The sequence below is a fragment of the Anser brachyrhynchus genome (genome assembly GCF_964034855.1).
Source record: "Anser brachyrhynchus genome assembly, chromosome: W".
Taxonomy (NCBI): domain Eukaryota; kingdom Metazoa; phylum Chordata; class Aves; order Anseriformes; family Anatidae; genus Anser; species Anser brachyrhynchus.
Genome location: NC_137704.1, coordinates 19,521,346 through 19,540,678, shown reverse-complemented (window position 1 = coordinate 19,540,678; position 19,333 = coordinate 19,521,346). Strand labels below are relative to the sequence as shown.

Sequence of the window (19,333 nt, the reverse complement as noted above, 5' to 3'; positions counted from 1 at the left end):
TCTTAAGTGTTACACGACTCTTGGTTTGTTTGTGCTGAATCAGACTTCGTATATTGCTTAAGTCCATAAAGAATACTTTCACTTAAAACCTTTGATTATTAAATTAGATTTTTTTTATTAGATTATTAAATTAGATTAATCATTAAAAGAAGTTAACCTGAAAATGTTAATTTCTTAGTGTACTGTGCAAAAGTGCAGTATTGATTCCTGCCACAATTTCAATTGAATTGTTTTATCTAAAATTTTATGATGTGGACTAAAAATAAATTTCAAATGCCTACAGTTAATCCCTTAATTTATGCCTCCTAAAGGAAACAAATATGGTTTTTTTGTCTGACCCACACTTGAGTTAAAATGATCGTTATGAGTTTATTCACTGCTGAATACAGTACTGCCTCTAGGCAAGCCAAATCATTAGATTTCTCTTCAAGACACTGAGCAGTGTAAAATGGATCTGCAGTAAAGTTTGCTCTTGAAACGAGAAAATACAAGACTCAATTGCAAATTATTGCAGCAAAGATGGCCTTATTATGAAGACTGCTTCTTATTTGCTGTAGAGTTAACAAGTATATGTGTGTGTGTTTTTTCTTGCTGCAGCTTCTCATGCTCTGTGTCTTACAATGGTTTAAAGTTTTCATTTTTTTTTTAGCTCGCTTGGGGAACTAGTTCAGGTGATAAGGAAGGCTTTACCAGAAGAACCAGTTTGAATAAAGATGAGACTGAGACTTGCACGTGGAGTAGAATTGTGTTTGATGTGTAATAATCCAATTATATGATAAAAGGATAAAAAAAAAAACACGAATAGTGTGAAATAAAATTGTTAACCGCATAGCTACTGTTCCTTACAGTGTTGTGCATTTGACAGTTTCCCAAATCTGATATGTTCAAAGTGATCTAACCCCTGCTGTGGAATCTTTCCTTCAGCAAACAAAGTGTACATATTTATAAACGCATATGTGTGCGCATGTGTTTTTTCTATCCTTAGCTAACAGCCCTGGTCCAAAGCCTTCTAGCAGAGGGACTTGATTCCTGTCAGGGGTTGCTGCCAAGACATCGGAAGGATTTTTGACCAAGGTTTTCTAAAGCTCAGTGTCACACCTGCCATACTTTATAAAGGAGGGGGGTTTGGATGCATAGTCCTAGCATCTCCTGTTTCTTTGTGTTTGGCTTTTTTTTTTTCCTTTTAATCTTTGCCTTTCTCTTAGAATTAAGCAGTGTTCACACTAGTTTTGAAATAGTTGACTGGGTAATATGTATTTTGCATAATAAAACTTACCAAAATTAATATACCTGTTAACTTTTAATGAAGAAGTAGTGTGGACACAGCATGTGTAACTGAAGATTAACCCCTTATATTTAGGCTAGTAATAAATATGTAGGGTGAGAATTCATGATTGTGTTTTGTAGATTAATTCAGTTTTGTTTTTTAGCTTTAACAGGGTGGTAGGTTAGGAGTCTGAACTTAGTTAAATAGTCTTTAAGGGGTTAATCCTAAAATGTAAAACAGATGCAAAAATCCACAGAATAAATATTACAAGAGTTCCCTTATTTTTTTTTTCAGTCAATATATTCTCTGTTCAGTAGGTGCCTTGGCAACTTGTGACTTTTCAGTCTTTTTTAGTTTCAAGGGTATTCATATGATTTCTATTAGTAGTAGTACACTTTAGATTGACGTTTCCAGCACTAAGTGCACTTCTGTGTGCTTGCAATGTAGTAGTTTTTAGTAAAATTATTTTCCAAATTGAAGTTTTTGAGACCCAGAAGTCAAGTAATCAAAGATTTAAATTATATAGTGAATTATTGTGATAAAAATTTGCAGTGCACCTATCTTGTATTGGTTTGTGTTGACTTCTTTTTGTTGTTCCTTTTTTTTTGTTTGGAGTTTTTTGATTTTGTTTTAAATGAACCACTTTAAATGTCTTCATTTGCTCTGTAAATGCTTTGTTAGTTTCTTCTTTCCACTTTAACATATGGTCCATAAGTCTGAGTATCTTTGAGAGAAGATAACCATGTTCTTTGCAACTTGGTTCTTATTTTGAAATCCTTCTCTTTTTAACCCTGTGCAGAGCAATAAGAATATCATATAAAAATGCCTAAATCTAGTACCTTAGATTAAATTCAGTTATAATACTGGAAAATTGTAGCACCGTGCTCATTTACAGCTTTTTTGCTCTCAGTATAGTAAAGTATCCTACTGTTCATTATATATTTGTATATAAGTATATGGCAGCTTCAGAGCTGTCTCTGCAGCATCCCTAAAATTTTCTCCATGTTGGCCTGTTTCATAAGTCTCTCTGTTTTTTTTAATTTGGTTCTCTGACTTAACCTAAATTTGTATCTTGCTGCAATAAACCATATAGTTTCACACAGTCAATTGCTGTGAAATAAGTACCATTGAGAGGTGGCTTTCCATTTTTTCTTATCTGGTATATTACCAGTCATGCTACCGTTTTTTTGTGTTACTAGTCACAATAACCATTTTCATAAATAATAAAATAAAGATATGTTAAAGCTGATTACTGCATCATATCCTTATAATTTTAAGTAACCTGAAAATACCATTTCAGATTGTTCAGTGGTTCCTGTTTTGTTGTTGATTAAACCAATTCTAAAATGATCTTGTGGTCTATTCTATTTAGCTAACAAAGCAGTCAGCTTGGTAACTTAATTAAATCATTTTCTGAATATTTAATATATGAGATCTTCTATATTTTCTTTCAGACATTCTGCTTTTGTTTTTTATACTATTCCTTGCTTTTCTTTTTCCTGCTGAATCTTAAGTAAAGCAGTCCCCTTTCAGATCTTTCTTTACATCCAAAGTTATATTGGAGCACATATATTATGGGTTGAGGAATTTGGCTAAGAGGGGATACTAGAAGGTAGTGGAACTCAGTAATATTGAAGAGCATTTCAGATTCCTTTAATTAGCTTTTAAAGCAAAATCATTGCATTCTAAGGTTAAGGTATAATAAAAATAACATAATTACTAAGCATCTAGTGCTTTTGAGATTTGTTATACTTCTTTTGAGGACTAGGTCCCAAATAACAGGTAGCAGTTAAAATATGCAAGAAACTAAGATTTAATATTACTACTTGGTTAAAGTGGATTTTTGTGTTCCTTCTGTCTTGTGTTCTCTGTGCTGGTGCACTGTGTCCAACCATCCTTCCTTCCCTATTTAATTTTAGGGGATATGTATTTTTCCAGTGGTAGCTTAAATAAAGAAGCACTAAGCATTGCATTATCTGCAACGCATTTGAAAATAACCTGAGAGCTAAATAAAGTTTATTATGCTCTTGATCTTCATGCTGGGTTGGTACCCTAATCCTAATTGAATACCTTGTATGGAACATTTTCACCTGTTGTTCAAAGGTTTAAACTTCAAATGGCATGTGTGACATTGAAGCTACTTTCAGGAACTGTCTTGCTCACCTGGTCAAACACCCATTCCTCACTGCATTTTGCCAATTCAATCCATTTTAGATGTAACCTCGGGTATGGTGAAAGACCCACCGGACGTCTTGGACAGGCAAAAATGCCTTGACGCTCTGGCTGCTCTACGCCACGCTAAGTGGTTCCAGGTTTGGAACGTCATTTTACTTTCTTCTTGTAGCCTTATGAGAGATTAGTTCAGTTGCAACATAAATGTTTAATTGTGTGAAAACACTCAGCGTTGTTCATGCTACTAATACTTATTATTTTTCTGGTCCCTAAATTTAAATGTAGAAAGTTGAGTATGGAGGAACTGCTTTATGCAGTTAATTGCTCATTTGACATGATTTTTTTTTTCTGGTCATTGAGAAGGCGATGTTGAAAGTTTGACTCGCTTGGGGTGATCATATGTTGTATATTTGTTATATATTCCATAAGGCTGCAGAGTAACTTTGCTTTAAATGATGGAATATGTGTTTAAAGCTTTGTGTTTAGATTTAAGACTTTTTTTCCTATTTCTTTAAGTGCATTAAGTGTAGGGAATGAAAGGTGAGAAGCAACTGTTTGGCTTAGTGACTTTGCATTCTGGCAAAGGCACGATAAAGAAACCAAACAGATTTCCTTGACCTTTCAGTCTCTATACCTATTTCTTAGACCTTTAGTTCATCCTTTTTATTTCTAATATAGAAAGATACTGTATTTATTGTTATAAGTGAACATAGGTCAAAGTGTACAGGGGATCAAGAAATGTTATTCTTGTATAACCTGTGCACTTTGACTTTTACAACCTTAAATTACTAACCCTGTATAAAATACTGCTGTAAATGGCAGCTCACGGAATAAACTTGTAGAATGATTTGTATCAATCTTGTATCTGAGCTTCCATTGAACAGTGGTGTTTTAGTCTTTCAACAAGGCCTATTTGCTGTAGGTGCTGGGATTGATTAATTTGATTTTGTATTGCTCTCAAGGCTAGAGCTAATGGTCTGCAGTCCTGTGTGATTATCATACGTATTCTTCGTGACCTCTGTCAGCGTGTTCCAACTTGGTCTGATTTTCCAAGCTGGGTGAGTAATGCTCTTTTTGAATAAGTCTTTTCAATACATGTGGTACTACAAGTAGGGCACTGGAAAGTGTTACTGCAGTTAAATGTAGACTTTTTCAAGAAGTAATATGCTTTCTGTGCTTGTATTTACAGGTAAAGTAGAGAGTCTCTCTAAAAACTTAATTTTCTGAAATTTAGTCATTTGGAGCTGGATTTTTTTTTCCAAAAGAATTTTCTTGTTCTTTTGAGTTCTTTGTGCTTAGCATCCTTATTCTAGATTTTAGGTGTTGCTTTTTTAACTGTACATAAAGAAATATTTTTTTTTACCACCTACTGGTGGTTAGAAATTCCTTGGGTTTTACTGAAATTGATTTAAAGTGATGTCAGCTGTGCCCAGATACCTCCGTGATAACAAAAAGGTTACTTAAAGTAAAAGAACAAATCACAGTAATTCCTGTGATTGTTAATGTGACCCTTCTGCGAGATGAAATACCACAGTACTAGTCAGTGGATGTGTCAAAATTAGTATCTTTAATCAGTGTCACTTAGAAAAAGATCTCTAGGTTCAACCCGTTTACTTCTGATAATTCCTGCAGCTGAGCATTCTTCAAACATTCCTTTTGCATTGACTGTTTTAAAAGATGCTCTTCAGGAATGTAATTTGTTTTCCAATCTGTGGACCAGCCAAAATTAGTCTGAAAGAAAATTTCAGAAATGTGTGTAGATAAACTGACCGTTTTGTTTCACAAACCAAATCCTGTTGCACTATGCTGCTTCCCAGTGTAAACTTTTTGGTTTTGACAAGAAGAGCACTAAGTTGGCATTCTTTGAATGAGAAATGTGTTAGGCTTGCAGATGATTTTATTAAATTAGTTCTGATAATATTGATTATTTCTGGAAAAATGTAGAAAGTTATATACGTTTTTAAAGTATTAATAGTAATATATATCCTGCCAGTTTCTGTGCTACATTTCTGAAAGATGCACTGTATAAATAAAGCTTAAAAGAAGCTAGAAAAGTGTGTAACTGTCCTCTTAATTATCACTGTGATGCTGAGTTGCCAAAGAATAAAAACTGGAGTGCTTGCAGGAAAGCACCCTTATAACTCTTGCAACACACATGAAGATGAAGAACAAAGAACGTTGTTTCTTCTTTGTCACATTGTCTGTTCTAAGGCACATCTGAAAGGGAATAGAGGTGTGTGTCAAGTCTAGCTGCATCTTGGCTCTCTACAAGAGTGCTCTCTGGTTTGCTGAATTGATTTTTGACAATGCTGGAATGCATTGTCAGTGACATGGATCAGCACTGAAGTCTGTGTAGTCAGTTGTTCTTCTGGTCTATTGGCAAAGTCTTACTTGACAAAAGCAGTGACAGAATGAAAATTTGTGATTTGAAATATCTGTAATTTCTGCTAGTCACAGGTGGAATTTCAGATAGAAGAAACAGACTTTTCTGAATATAGAACTTCTCTTGACCTGTATGCTAGAAGCCTGTCACAAGCCAAGGAGCTTTTCAAAAAGAGCCTAAGTGTTTTTAATAGTAGAAAATAGTAGGAAGTTTAAACACAATTAGTAGTGCCCTCCCTATATACCTAAAAATAAAAACTAAATTGGAAGAATTTTGTCAATTTCCTACAAGTTGGAAGTAATGATTATTCAAGGTTGATTTTTCTGACATGAAATCCAGCCTTTCATGCACACAAACACCAGGTCATTGTCCTGGGCTAGGAATGAGCACCCTTAATGAAGAATTGTAATCAACACTGCCTATAGTTACTGCATGCATCAGAATAGGCATTTACTCTTAGTGAAAATAAAAGGCAACGTTTGAAAAAGTGGGGGGTGAAGGGGGAAAAAAGACATTGTTTGAAAATGAAACTTGCAAATGAAGTGGTAGTGAAACATCTTAATGCTGAAACAGCTAAGGAAAGCTATTCCTTACTGTTGCAAATCTTTTTTACAGTATTGAAAAAATGTCTAATAAAAGGAAACAATGGAAATAGTCACAGAGGAAAAAACAGTATTTAAAATATATCTTTTTAAACCGTCGTTTAAAATTTTTTGGTGTATACATTTTTGAAAATCTGTTGATTGATAAGATTTTTTACACTTGTTTATCATCTGAGTTAGTGTTAGGCTACATCCAGGAAAAAAAAGAAGTGAGCTTCAGTTTTGTTAATCTGAGGAACTAGTAATCATTTAGACTAAACTTCAAACAAAAGACCATTATATTTTTGATGATTTGAGTTTGTGTTCTTATAGAAAAAACAATATATTTTTTGTCATATACTTTTACTCTTATTAGATACACTGTGTGCTGTTTATTCATCTGACTGCCAGGTTTAGATAACCCATCATTTTTCATGCGTTCCCAAAAAATTGTTGGACAAATTGGCTACCTGCATATGTACAGTTACTAATGTATAAATTTCTAATAAATAAATAAAATAAAAATAATAATTTAAAAAAAAAAAAAAAACTTTGGGGCAATCTGGGATGAGAAGCGGCATGTCTGTATTGGTACCCAGTGTTAATCTTGCACCAGCCTTTTTTTATTCACTTTTACAAAATACGCCTTTTTTTTTTTTTCCATTTTAACTGAAATTGTTCTGTGATTTTCTTCAAAATTTCTATGTCAAAAGTTGTTGAGTGAACCTAATGAGGTTCAACAAGGCCAAGTGCAAGGTGCTGCACCTGGGTCAGGGCAATCCCAGACATGAGTACAGACTGGGAGAAGAACTCATTGAGAGCAGCCCTGCAGAGGAGGACTTGGGAATTCTGGTGGATGAAAGGCTTGACATGAGCCAGCAGTGCATGCTTGCAGCCCAGAAGGCCAACTGTATCCTGGGCTGCATCAACAGAGGAGTGGACAGCAGGTCGAGGGAGGTGATTGTCCCTCTCTTCTCTACCCTTGTGAGGCCCCACTTGGAGTACTGCATCCAGGTCTGGAGCCCCCATCACAAGAAGGATGTTGATCTGTTAGAACAGGTCCAGAGGAGGGCCACAAAGATGATCAGAGGGCTGTATCACCTCTCCTATGAAGAAAGGCTGAGAGGGCTGGGGCTGTTCAGCCTACAGAAGAGAAGGCTCCAGGGTGACCTCATTGAAACCTTTCAGTACTTGAAGGGGGCTTATAAAAAAGATGGAGAGTGACTCTTTGCTCAGTCAGATAATGACAGGACGAGGGGGAATGGTTTTAAACAAAAAGAGGGGAGATTTACATTAGAGGTTAGGAGGAAATTCTTCACTCAGAGAGTGGTGAGGCACTGGAACAGGCTACCCAGAGGTTGTGGATGCCCCATCCCTGGAGGTGTTCAAGACCAGGTTGGATGAGGCCCTGGGCAACCTGGTCTTAGTGGGTGGCATCCGTGCCTATGGCAGGGGGGTTGGAACTAGATGGTCTTTAAGGTCCTTTCCAACCCAAACCATTCTATGAAAAGTTCTGTATTGAACAACAGTAGTGTTTTTTTTCTGTTTCAATCAGTCTTCTGAATTAACTGGATTTTGTTATTGTTGTTACAGGCTATGGAGTTGCTTGTGGAAAAAGCAATCAGCAGTGCTACTGGACCACAGAGTCCTGGGGATGCACTTAGAAGAGTTTTTGAGTGTATATCTTCAGGAATCATCCTTAAAGGCAAGTTGAATTTGATCAATGTACTTATGCTGAAGTAATATAAAATATATAGTCTTGGTCAAAATAAGGTAGAGATGTTCTACTAATTAGCCTAACCATTCTAGGTGGTCCTGGCCTTCTGGACCCTTGTGAGAAAGATCCTTTTGATACACTTGCTGTAATGACAGATCAGCAACGAGAAGATATTACTTCAAGTGCACAGGTAAGGGAAAGTATGTGTAACATAACTAAAGTTGAAGACATTTGTGGGTTTTTTTTTGAATGAGGCTATATGGATATGAATTTTCCTTTCTTATAAGAACAAAGTCTATTTTTTTAGATGATAAGCCTTAAGCTAGGCAATGAAAATGTCACAGGAGAGGATGCGGAGCAGTGTTATGTTTTGCACTGAAATAAATGTGACAAGTTTGGAACATTCCTTTCTATATATATCCATAAGGATGCTCTGTCTACAGTAGTATTCTATTAGATTTAAAATGTTGTTGGAACTTAAGATCATACAAATAAATTTGTTTAAATTTAAATATTTATTGTTTCTGTTCATAGTATTGATCACTCATGCTTGCAGCTGAATAGCTCACTGTCTCTACGTGTTCATTTGATTCTTTTGCCAAAGATTACTAGCATGTAATGGGATGTGTGAAAAGCCTTGGCTGCTTCAGTTGCAAGTCCAGCAGTTAAAACATATTATTTTGAAGCTGAGATGCTGGACTTTGTACAGAGATAGCAAATGTAACCTGCATATATTACTGTGTTGATGTTGTGGGAAGGAAGAGGATGGATAGTAAGAGCTAAGGATGATATCTTACACCACTTCTCTGTTGTTTGACAAAATACTCAAAATTGACATTTGTTTCTAACTGAAATATCTTCTTTCTACCCTTTTTGTAGTTTGCATTGAGACTCCTTGCATTCCGTCAAATACACAAAGTTTTAGGAATGGATCCATTACCACAGATGAATCAACGCTTCAACATCCATAACAATCGTAAAAGGAGAAGGGACAGTGATGGGGTTGATGGATTTGAAGCAGAGGGGAAAAAAGACAAAAAAGATTATGATAACTTTTAAAAAAAAAAAGTTTTTCATTTATGCTAAGATTGAAGGTGATAAAAAGTCCATTTGTTGCCTTGCTTTTACTTCATAATAATATCTGTTTAAAACATCCAAAACCAACTTGGGAATTAGAACAACCTAGCTTTTCTGTGAGATTCTGAACATTGTAATGGATGTGCTGTATCAGACAAATTATGGATGGAAAGACTACAAATGGAAACTGTCATTGGGGGGAAAATAGTTTGATTTTTTTCCCCCTCATTGCGTTTCCTTTAAATGTATTGCTAACTTCAGTAACTTTTCTTCTTTTTTGACCTTTTTTATTAACAAGTGTTTTGTCTTATCTTGACTGTATTTAATGCAGCATTTGTGCTTCTGTTGCTATGTGTATTTTGACATTTTATTTAGAAGGTTTTTTTGTTTGCCCTTGACACTAGTTGTATAAGTTACTTTGTGTTAGATAGTATAAACTGTTCCCCTCCCAATTAATATTTTACAGAACTTTTTTTTTGTAAAGTGAGACTGCAAGATTATGCTTTTTTTCCCTAAATGTGAAGGGGTTACAACAGAATTAGCCTGCCATTTGAGTGCTCAGAATTAAATGTTTTTGCCAATCTTGTGGCATTTGTCATCTTAGTGAGATATAACAGTTTAATTAAAACAAATTTGTGTTAATCTAATCAAGTTTGCTGTTAGTTGTGCATTAGCAATATAAAAGCTAATATATACAGTATGGTCTTGCAACAGTTTTAAAGCAGCTACATAATTGATCAAAGTTTAGCATGATTTTGTTTTTAATAGAAGGGCTTTTAAAACTATCATTTTAGGTTAAATGCGTAGTTCTTTGTATGATAGACTTTGTGACATAGCAAGGCCAAAAAATAACTTTCTGAATTTCTTAACATATAAGCAGAAACGGGCATTTCCTATTTGGACAAAGTCATTCTTTTCAAACAGCTTTGTCAATATAATATTAATGCTTCTTAGACCTTAAAAATAGATGTTTGTCATATCAGTGCCTGTAAGGTTATTCCTTATAGCTATTCCTGTATAAAATTTCTGTGACTTTTTTTCAATAAATCAAAATTTAAAAGTGAAGTATTACTAAGAGAAGGTTATCAAAGAAAAAAAAAAAAATATTTGATGTGGCCATAGTGTATGCTTATGTCTCTTTCAAAAAGCTAAATATAGCAGTGGTGTAAGTAAAGTTACATCATACTGTTGATGTATGCTCTGGTACGCAGATGTGATTTATTGTAACAGCACTAAAGTGGAACACTCAAAAGCTAAAATTTATTAAATGACTTAAATTCATTATGCACTAGAAACTGAAGTTTCACTTATTCTGTTCGATGTGTATTACGCTTTGTTGCAAACCCATAAAACACATAGATAACATAGACTAACGTTCTGGTATCTACTTAATCACTGGCTGTATGAGAGCATCAGACATCACAAAGATCATTTGTCATTTCACAGAATTGTAGGGATTGTAATTGACCTAAAGAGATCATCGGGTCCAACCCCCCTGCCAAACCATTTCTGATACCATTTATTAAAAACTTCTGTTCCCGTTTGTGGTATAATTTATCTTTGACCTTTTTAATAAAATAAGTTTTGGAGTAGGGGGGATACTTTTGTCTTGCAACACCTACTGCTAACAGCATGGGTCTATACAGTGCAAATAAAATATTTTAGAAAATAGAGGGAGTCTTAAAGAAAAATTTTAATACAGTGTTCTTCAAGCATCAGAGTGCAATTTTAAAAGGAGTGAATATTAATGGTTAGCAAATAAAGAGAAAGCAATCTCATTAAGAAAAACTTTTTAAATAATTTCAGTGTCAGAAATACAATAATTAGTGTGTGCTTTAAAGTGACTAAAAAAAAATTTACAGTAGTTTGTTGTCCAGCCTTGAGGCATAACTTCCAAGCACGTGCTTGTTCTTAGTTTTGTTTTTGTTTTTTTTAAAGAGGAGTGTCTTGCTGCCATGGTGTCTAGTTAGCCATTACTATTTATTTTGAATGCTACAGGTGCTATTCATGTGGCTAGTTTAACTCCATACCAAAGTTTCTTTCCTCATAAAGCTAAAACTCATCTATTCAGGCATGTGACCCTCAAATTTAGGATTAAAAAGGTCAAAGATGTAGTTTGGATTTCCTGTATTTTTGTTCTGCTGGCTTTTATCTCTTAACTAGTTTCTGGATCTTTTGAAATATTGTATACTTAAAGTGATTCCACATTAAACATGAAGCTGTGACCATGATTTTTGTGCTGTGTGGTGAAGAGTGAATTTCAGTTTGTTGCTGTTTTTCCTGCCCGTTTTAACGGGCTGTTTTAACTAGGTAACTCCTGGCTCTGTCAAAGCTAAGAAGAGTGGAAAACCAACACTTTAAAAAGTAAAGCGATAGTTTTGACTTTTAAATATTACATTGTGTGCTTATAAAGACAAAACTTCCATTTTCTTTATTTTTTTCTCTGAAGGCTGTAAGCCAAAGAGTTTTCTAGCCCAAAAGGCTACAAATTAAATTTCTTCTGATAGATTATTTTATAAATCTTCTCAAGAGTTTATTTTTTTTTATTCAGCGTGGTCTTTCTCAGCCTTTTTTGAATGAAACAGCTATCAAATCTTTTGAGGGTGGGGGAGAAATCCAAGAAGTGTCATCTGTAGTATAGTGTTACCTCAGAGGTTCTCACAACCAAATAAAAATCAGGCTTAATTCTGTAAGTGTTAATTTGTATTCCCGTTTTGTACCATTTTCTCATTTGGATTTATGAAAATGTGCAATTGTGCATATATGTTCATAGTACTGGAAGATGTTTCCAGTTGTTCATTGGACTACTTTCTGGTGTTTACCATTCGCATTTTAAGAAATGCTACCCTAATAATACTTGGCAAGTGTAAACTTCCTAACAGGGTAGAGTGCATCATTTTTCATAGGTACCTGATTGGCAGCGGGGGATTTTTGTCCTACACAGCATGTACTTTCCCACTTAATGTTGCCTTAACGTACCAGCATTAGCAATGGTCTTCTTCTTTAATACATATATTTTCTTAAATCATTTTGCAAAGACATGTATATTAATATTTATTCTGAAGCCAGTGATTAATTTATTGCAGGACAGTTTAAAGCCTGACAGCTTTTAGAGGCTTAGCCTAGCTTAAATACTTTCAAATACATTCTACATCAATCCTATTTCAAGTTGATATCCTAAAATCCAAAGACACGTAGAAGGTATCAAGAAATCTCAATTTTTGAAGCTTCCTACATTTTAAAATTTAAATTTGCAGAATGGAATAGCTGACCAAGAGGAAATAAATCGCTCATTCTACAGTGGAAGATTATCATTAAAAAGAGATGAAAAGTCTTGTTTCTACATGAGTCATAAACCTTGCTCCTTATGTAAGTCTTTCCTTTGCTGCATACTCTTATCATGTTTACATTAATTGTATGCATATGATTAGGAAGTTCTGTCCAGAATATGAGATACCTTTATCACAGACCTAACTTCAGGCATACGTTTAGATTTATCTGTAATTTGCTGGTTATGCAAGTTAACGGTTTGTTATTAAGACAGGAAGCTGAGCTGAATTGCTGACAATGCAAGTCAGAACAATATGGGAGAGGTTATGGTGCCTAAATACAGGGGTTTAGTACCATTTTATGTGCTCCTAGGGTATGTGGTGCTGCAAAAGAGGACAGGTTTCACAGAGGTCCATGACTGTATTGGCCAGCCTTGTGTCACAGAATATCTGAGGTTGGAAGGGACCTCTGAAGATCATCTAGTCCAACCCCCCTGCCGAGCAGGATCACCTAGAGCACATTGTGCAGGATGTCATCCAGGTGGGTTTTGAATATCCAAAGGAGACTCCACAACCTCTCTGGGCAACCTGTTCCAGTGCTCTGTCACCCTCACAGTAAAGAAGTGCCCCCTCATATTCAGCCAGAACTTTCTGTGCTTCAGTTTGTGCCTGTTGCCTCTTGTCCTGTTGCTTTTATTTTCTTGTTAGGCTTCTAATGAGAGGTGATGGGCACAAGCTGCAATATTCAGAAAAAAAATCTCCATGAAAGGGGCCCAGGAGTGGAGCTCTTGACCGCGGGAGAGCTGCGAGTGCAGGGAGAGCCTTGCTGGGGCAGATAGTAGGGCTGGCCACCCTGCCTCCCCACTAGCCCTCCAGTGCAAGCTGCTATTTTCCATCTAGGCTTTGCTACAGGGGAGTATAAAATAAATATATAAAAAAAATAAGTATTTCAGAGGGCTTTTTAATATAGTTTAAGGAAACGCTAACATAAACTTACAGGGTGAGAGATTTTGTGTACCAGCAGCAAAGACACGAAGCAACATCTGCACAAGATGTCATGATGAATATTTCATATGCCTGATGACATCTAAAATGGCGTTGTTTAGGTAACTACCATGTATTTATATGCATGAAAGTAAAGTGTTAGCATTTTTACCTTTTTAGAGTTTGTGCCAGCGTGGGACAGAGCACTGCCAATATAGTCACATGAAACAGCTACAAGGTTGTATAATCATGAAGAAAGCACTGGTATTAGCAATGGCACATGCTTGTCACAGAAGCTCAAATGCCTGTGATAATTAAATACCATTCCAATTTCTCCAAGTAATTATGATTTTTTTTAGCATGTGTTTTGTGATTTACACCTGTCCAAGGTTTTGAGAATACGTAGGAATCATGGTCTACAGCTTCCTCCCGAGGGGAGCGGAGTGTCAGGCTGAGCTCTGCTCTCTGGGGACAGCGACAGGACCTGAGGGAACAGCATGGAGCTGGGACAGGGGAGGGTCAGGCTGTGTGTTAGGAAAAGGTTCTTCACCAAGAGTGTGGTCGGGTGCTGGGACAGGCTACCCAGGGCAGTGGTCGCAGCACTGAGCTGCCAGAGTTCACACAGCATTTGGACAATGCTCTCAGGCATAGGGTCTGATTTTGGGGTGGTCCTATGTGGAGCCAAGAGTTGGACTTGTCATGGACAAGTTGGACTTGTCTTGGACACGTCTCAAGAATGTCACCCAACAGTCTTTTTCCAGTCCCAAATGTATTGTTTCTGATGATGTAACTTATTTCAAGCTCATTATGATTTTGGTGCCATTTTGCAGAAACAAGGACGTACATGTTTTAGCAGGAAAAAGAAGTAGGACTTCAATGAATTATGAGAAGAAAGGGAAAAGTGAGTAAAACAGTATCAGAAAGAACAGAACTGATTAAATGGGTCCAACTGAAAAAATAAAATGAGGAAGGCTCTTTGCTGGAGAGCTACATGTGAAAGCTAAATGAAAAATGGAAGAAAAGTTATGTCAAGTAGTAAAACAAACAACTACACACACAAATAGTGCAAGAACATGAAGAGAGAAGCTCTGTTCAATGCAGAGAGAAGGGTCAGTGCAGTATGTGATTTGCCACCCCCCATGCCAACTACTGCAGTGCTCCACTAAAGCATGGAAGACAAAAAGTGCCAGGTGATTGAGGAGGTTGAGACTGAAATTGTTTAGGCCGGTCGGTCACTGTGCTCATATGCTGGGGTGAAAGGGGAAAGGGAAGATGAAGCGAAGGGGCTGACCTTTAATGCATCCATCTTAGCAGGCAAAGCTGTACATCTGGCATTCATGCCTTGTTCTGCTACATTTGAATGAAGTGAGTCTGCGAGCAACATGTAAAAAAATAAAATCAGAAATCAAGATGCTACACAGCCAAAATAAGTGCAATTTTATGCAGGAAATCAACCACTTCAGCTGGGCATATGCTTGTAACTTGTCTGTGTGTTCTGAACATCAGAGAGGGCTCTTGTCATTAGCAGCAGCTGCCATCTGGAAAGGGCCAGTCAATTCTCACATCGTTGTGACAAGCACGAGGCAAAAACTGTGATCTTTCAGCTACTCCGGTGTTCCTCTCTATTGACAAAAGGTGCATTTAATAAAAAAATAGGCAAAAAAAAAAAAACTTTATGCAGCCAAGTTGCCATGCCAGCAAAATCCAGTAGAAAAACACTGCTAGTGCATAAGAAGAGAGCAGTAGTTAGAAGCACAATCAGGACTATCCCATTAATAAATTAGAAGTAAATACTTTCTGGGGTAAAGAAATGAAACATTTCAGCTAGTAGGTTTGGGAGAAGACAGATTCAATTTGTCCAGAGTCACTGTGGGGCTGCGAAAAAGACATGAGCTCTAGAAGTTTTCCCAGGTAAACATTCACACTGAAAAAGAGGTTATAGTTGTGAGAAGCACTCTGTAGCCAATAACTTAGGCTCAGGCGAGGATCTCAGTGAAGTAGTAATTTATTCGCGATTGCAATGGCGGGCGCCCCACAAGCAGGAGCGTGCCTACTGGTTCCAAAACACAGTTTATATACTCTTTGATGACAGGACCCTCCCCTGTTTCCCCACTGAGTGGGTAATCCAGGTTCACAATCTATCTGATGCTTCACAGACAATGCATGGCCTTCAGTTGCCAAAGATAGAAGAATGGGGACTTGCTTAATCGCATTAAAAATAGGTGTTGCTGAATGTCTTTGCTTACTACTGTGCAAATTAACTGAAACAAGGAGTCTTGGGGCCCCTCACAAAGGATGGTTCCTGACAAAAATGGGGAACCTGTCTCAAAAACCAGCTGAGACCGACCTTGTGGTTTGGACAAGAGCCAAGGAGCAGCTGAGTCTGCACAAAGGCAGGAGGTCAACTAGTGGTGATGAAGAAGAGTTATCAGCCTTCATCCCCACAACCCCTGGTGACCACCACCAGAAGGCACTGTGCAAGCGCAGACGGAGGAGTTTATGGAAATGACTTCTTGGAATAATTTTAATACGAAGCGGGGATAGGTTATGCATACGTATAGGCGTATTGGGAAACTTCATGCATATGTAACTCTTTACTGCATATAACCAAGGCAAGTTGCCGCGTTGGGGTGCGCATGCCTTTGGGAGCTATCCCAATGCATGGCCTTCAGTTGCCAGCCTGTTAAATTTCAAATTTCTTTAGACTTTTTTACTGTTTGAAGTGGTAATGTTTCTTTACTTATCTGACTTGACTTAACACCATGATTTTCACCTAATTGTTCTAAGGAGTCTGGTTGTCTGCATTTTACAAGGTCGCCTGCTAAGTTTTCTTATCACTGCAAGCATATCTCAATACCACATTCCTTACCTTTAAACAATGCAACTCTGCAAAAACAACATTTTTATTCCCACAATTCCCCCCTTTTTTTTTAGAAATTGTTGATTTTTGCAAAACTTTTCTCTAAGTTGTAATTTGGTAGATTTCTTCTTCTTCTTCACCTTCTTTGCTTTCCATCTCCTCTAATATCATCACCTTACCTGAGTAAGGTGGTGGCTTCGTGGTCATTTGTTTCAATAGTGCAGTTTCAATTAACCACTGTAGTAGTCCTTTTACACATGTGGGAATGGAAATGTTGTTTTTGCAGTGTTACATTGTATAGAAGGAAGGAATGTGGTATTGAAATATGCTTACAGTGATAAGAAAGCTTAACAGAAAACCTTGTAAAATGCAGACAGCCGGACTCCTTAGAGCAATTAGGTGAAAATCACGGTGTCAAGTCAAATCAGATAAGTGATGAAACATTACCACTTCGAACAGTAAAAAAGTCAAAAGAAATTTGAAATTTAACAGGCCAGCAACTGAAGGCCAGGCATTGTCTGTGAAGCATCAGATAGATTGTGAACCTGGATTACCCACTCCAGTGGGGAAACAGGGGAGGGTCCTGTCATCAAAAAGTATATAAACTGTGTTTTTGGAACTAGTGGGTGCGCTCTCCTGCTTGTGGGACGCCCGCCATTGCAATCGCGAATAAATTACTACTTCACTGAGATCCTCGCCTGAGCCTAAGTTATTGGCTACGGAGTGTTTCTCACAATTTGGGGGCTCGTCCGGGATCCAGTCACCTACCGGGGAGCCCCACCGCCGCAGCAGCAGGAAGGCATGCCCCGCTGATTTCAGCGGTCCTGTGCATCGACGGTGGCGGTTCTGCGGAGAGCTGACAGAGGGCCCGAGACTGATTAAAGAGGCAGGATCCGTGAAGTAGTGGGGAAAGGAAGAAGGTAGGCACTCCGGGTTTTAAGAATTGATCCGGTAACTCTGTGCACAGACCAAGGTAAGAAATATTAAGTATTGCCTCGGGGGTCGGGTGAGACTCTGTGTGATGTGTGATGTGTGATTGAGACGTACTTTTGTACGAAGCGAGTGTGGAGTCCTGATCCGCGGTTCCGTAGCTCCGCGAGGGGCGCGGCCGGAGACGGACGAAGCGTGAGATAAGGGAGAGAAAGGAAGAGTCTCGGGAAATTTGGTGTGCGGTAATCCTTGCACGGGGAAGTGCTTGGCAGTACACCAGGGAAATTTGGTGTGCGGTAATCCTTGCATGGGGTAGTGCTCGGAAGTACACCAGGGAAATTTGGTGTGCGGTAAGCCTTGCACGGGGAAGTGCTTGGCAGTACACCAGGGAAATTTGGTGTGCGGTAATCCTTGCACGGGGTAGTGCTCGGAAGTACACCAGGGAAATTTGGTGTGCGGTAATCCTTGCACGGGGTAGTGCTCGGAAGTACACCAGGGAAATTTGGTGTATGGTAAGCCCTTGCACAGGGAAGTGCTTGGCAGTACACCAGGGAAATTTGGTGTGCGGTAATCCTTGCATGGGGTAGTGCTCGGAAGTACACCAGGGAAATTTGGTGTGCGGTAATCCTTGCACGGGGTAGTGCTCGGAAGTACACCAGGGAAATTTGGTGTGCGGTAATCCTTGCACGGGGAAGTGCTTGGCAGTACACCAGGGAAATTTGGTGTGCGGTAATCCTTGCATGGGGTAGTGCTCGGAAGTACACCAGGGAAATTTGGTGTGCGGTAAGCCTTGCACGGGGAAGTGCTTGGCAGTATACCAGGGAAATTTGGTGTGCGGTAATCCTTGCATGGGGTAGTGCTCGGAAGTACACCAGGGAAATTTGGTGTGCGGTAAGCCTTGCACGGGGTAGTGCTCGGAAGTACACCAGGGAATTTTGGTGTGCGGTAAGCCTTGCACGGGGAAGTGCTTGGCAGTACACAAGGGAAATTTGGTGTGCGGTAAGCCTTGCACGGGGAAGTGCTTGGCAGTACACCAGGGAAATTTGGTGTGCGGTAATCCTTGCACGGGGTAGTGCTCGGAAGTACACCAGGGAAATCTGGTGTATGGTAAGCCCTTGCACAGGGAAGTGCTTGGCAATACACCAGGGAAATTTGGTGTGCGGTAAGCCTTGCACGGGGGAAGTGCTTGGCAGTACACCAGGGAAATTTGGTGTACGGTAATCCTTGCACGGGGTAGTGCTCGAAAGTACACCAGGGAATCTGGTAAACTCATAGGTGTGCGGTAGCCCTTGCACGGGGAAGTGCTTGGCAGTACACCCCCATTTTCCAGAATAGGAAAAATGGGAAATATGAGTTCCAGGGGACAGGGAGATATCCCGGGGGAAGTGCCTACCGAAAGTTCTTCCTGAAGAATTATAAGAAATTGGAAAAATAATCTCAAAATTGGAGGAGATGGTAAAAAAAAAAAAAAAAAAAAAAAAAGGTTAAATATTGTGTATTAGTCTGGACAAAAGAACCAATTAAGGAAACAGCAGTATTTTGGCCAAAATACGGGCCTGATGAAAATTCAGGCTTGAAATGTATGTGTAAACAATAAGATTCCTTTTTTTTTTGGAGGAGGAGCCAAGTTATGCTCCCTATAATCCTAATATTGCACCGGTGGCAGCAGCAGTCGCTCCAGGAAGGGAGACAGGGACTGCAATTAACACTGTCCCTAGAGAAGAGCGTACTCTAGGCTCTGGCAAGAATTAGAACAAGGTAGAAGAGGTACTGAGAATTTTGCCTTCCCTGATACTAACAGTACTAACACTAACTGTGTATCCTCTTAAGTGAACTTCCCCCCCTCCTTACCAGCAGAGAGGTTAGGAGTTTCCTAGGACCAAACTTATACTCTTGGGGAGGGGGAATTATGTATATAAATATGTTGTTTACAGGGAAAGAAATGGGAATGATCAGGAGGAGAGCTGCTATACAAAAATGGGAAAGAACTCATCCTCCAGGACCAGGGGTAATACCGGCAGGGCAGAAATAACCACTTGCCGATCCTGGCTGGAAGAATAATAGTGTGCAACACAGAAATCATATGAGAGACT

At 38.3% G+C, this 19,333-nt stretch overlaps 1 protein-coding gene and 1 long non-coding RNA gene across 7 annotated transcripts in view; both read left to right on the top strand.

Moving 5' to 3' along the window:
• ZFR (zinc finger RNA binding protein) overlaps window positions 1–11,428 on the top strand; it is a 47,382-nt gene extending 35,954 nt beyond the window's left edge. For 4 of the 6 annotated variants that reach the window (XM_080572083.1, XM_080572082.1, XM_080572085.1 and 1 more), the window contains exons 16-20: window positions 3,482–3,579; window positions 4,402–4,497; window positions 7,997–8,108; window positions 8,213–8,310; window positions 9,000–11,428. In XM_080572083.1, coding sequence (XP_080428209.1) covers window positions 3,482–3,579; window positions 4,402–4,497; window positions 7,997–8,108; window positions 8,213–8,310; window positions 9,000–9,179 — 584 coding nt within the window. In that variant the 3' untranslated portion in view covers window positions 9,180–11,428. Of the gene's footprint in view, window positions 1–3,481; window positions 3,580–4,401; window positions 4,498–7,996; window positions 8,109–8,212; window positions 8,311–8,999 lie in introns of those variants that run through there. The other 2 variants (XR_013942885.1, XR_013942886.1) reach the window with 2 other exon arrangements.
• A 6,686-nt stretch (window positions 11,429–18,114) lies between these two features.
• Window positions 18,115–18,806, top strand: LOC308184920. The gene is made up of 2 exons (XR_013943039.1): window positions 18,115–18,178; window positions 18,516–18,806. It is a non-coding gene; the product is annotated as an uncharacterized lncRNA (long non-coding RNA).
• The last annotated feature ends 527 nt before the right edge of the window (window positions 18,807–19,333 follow it).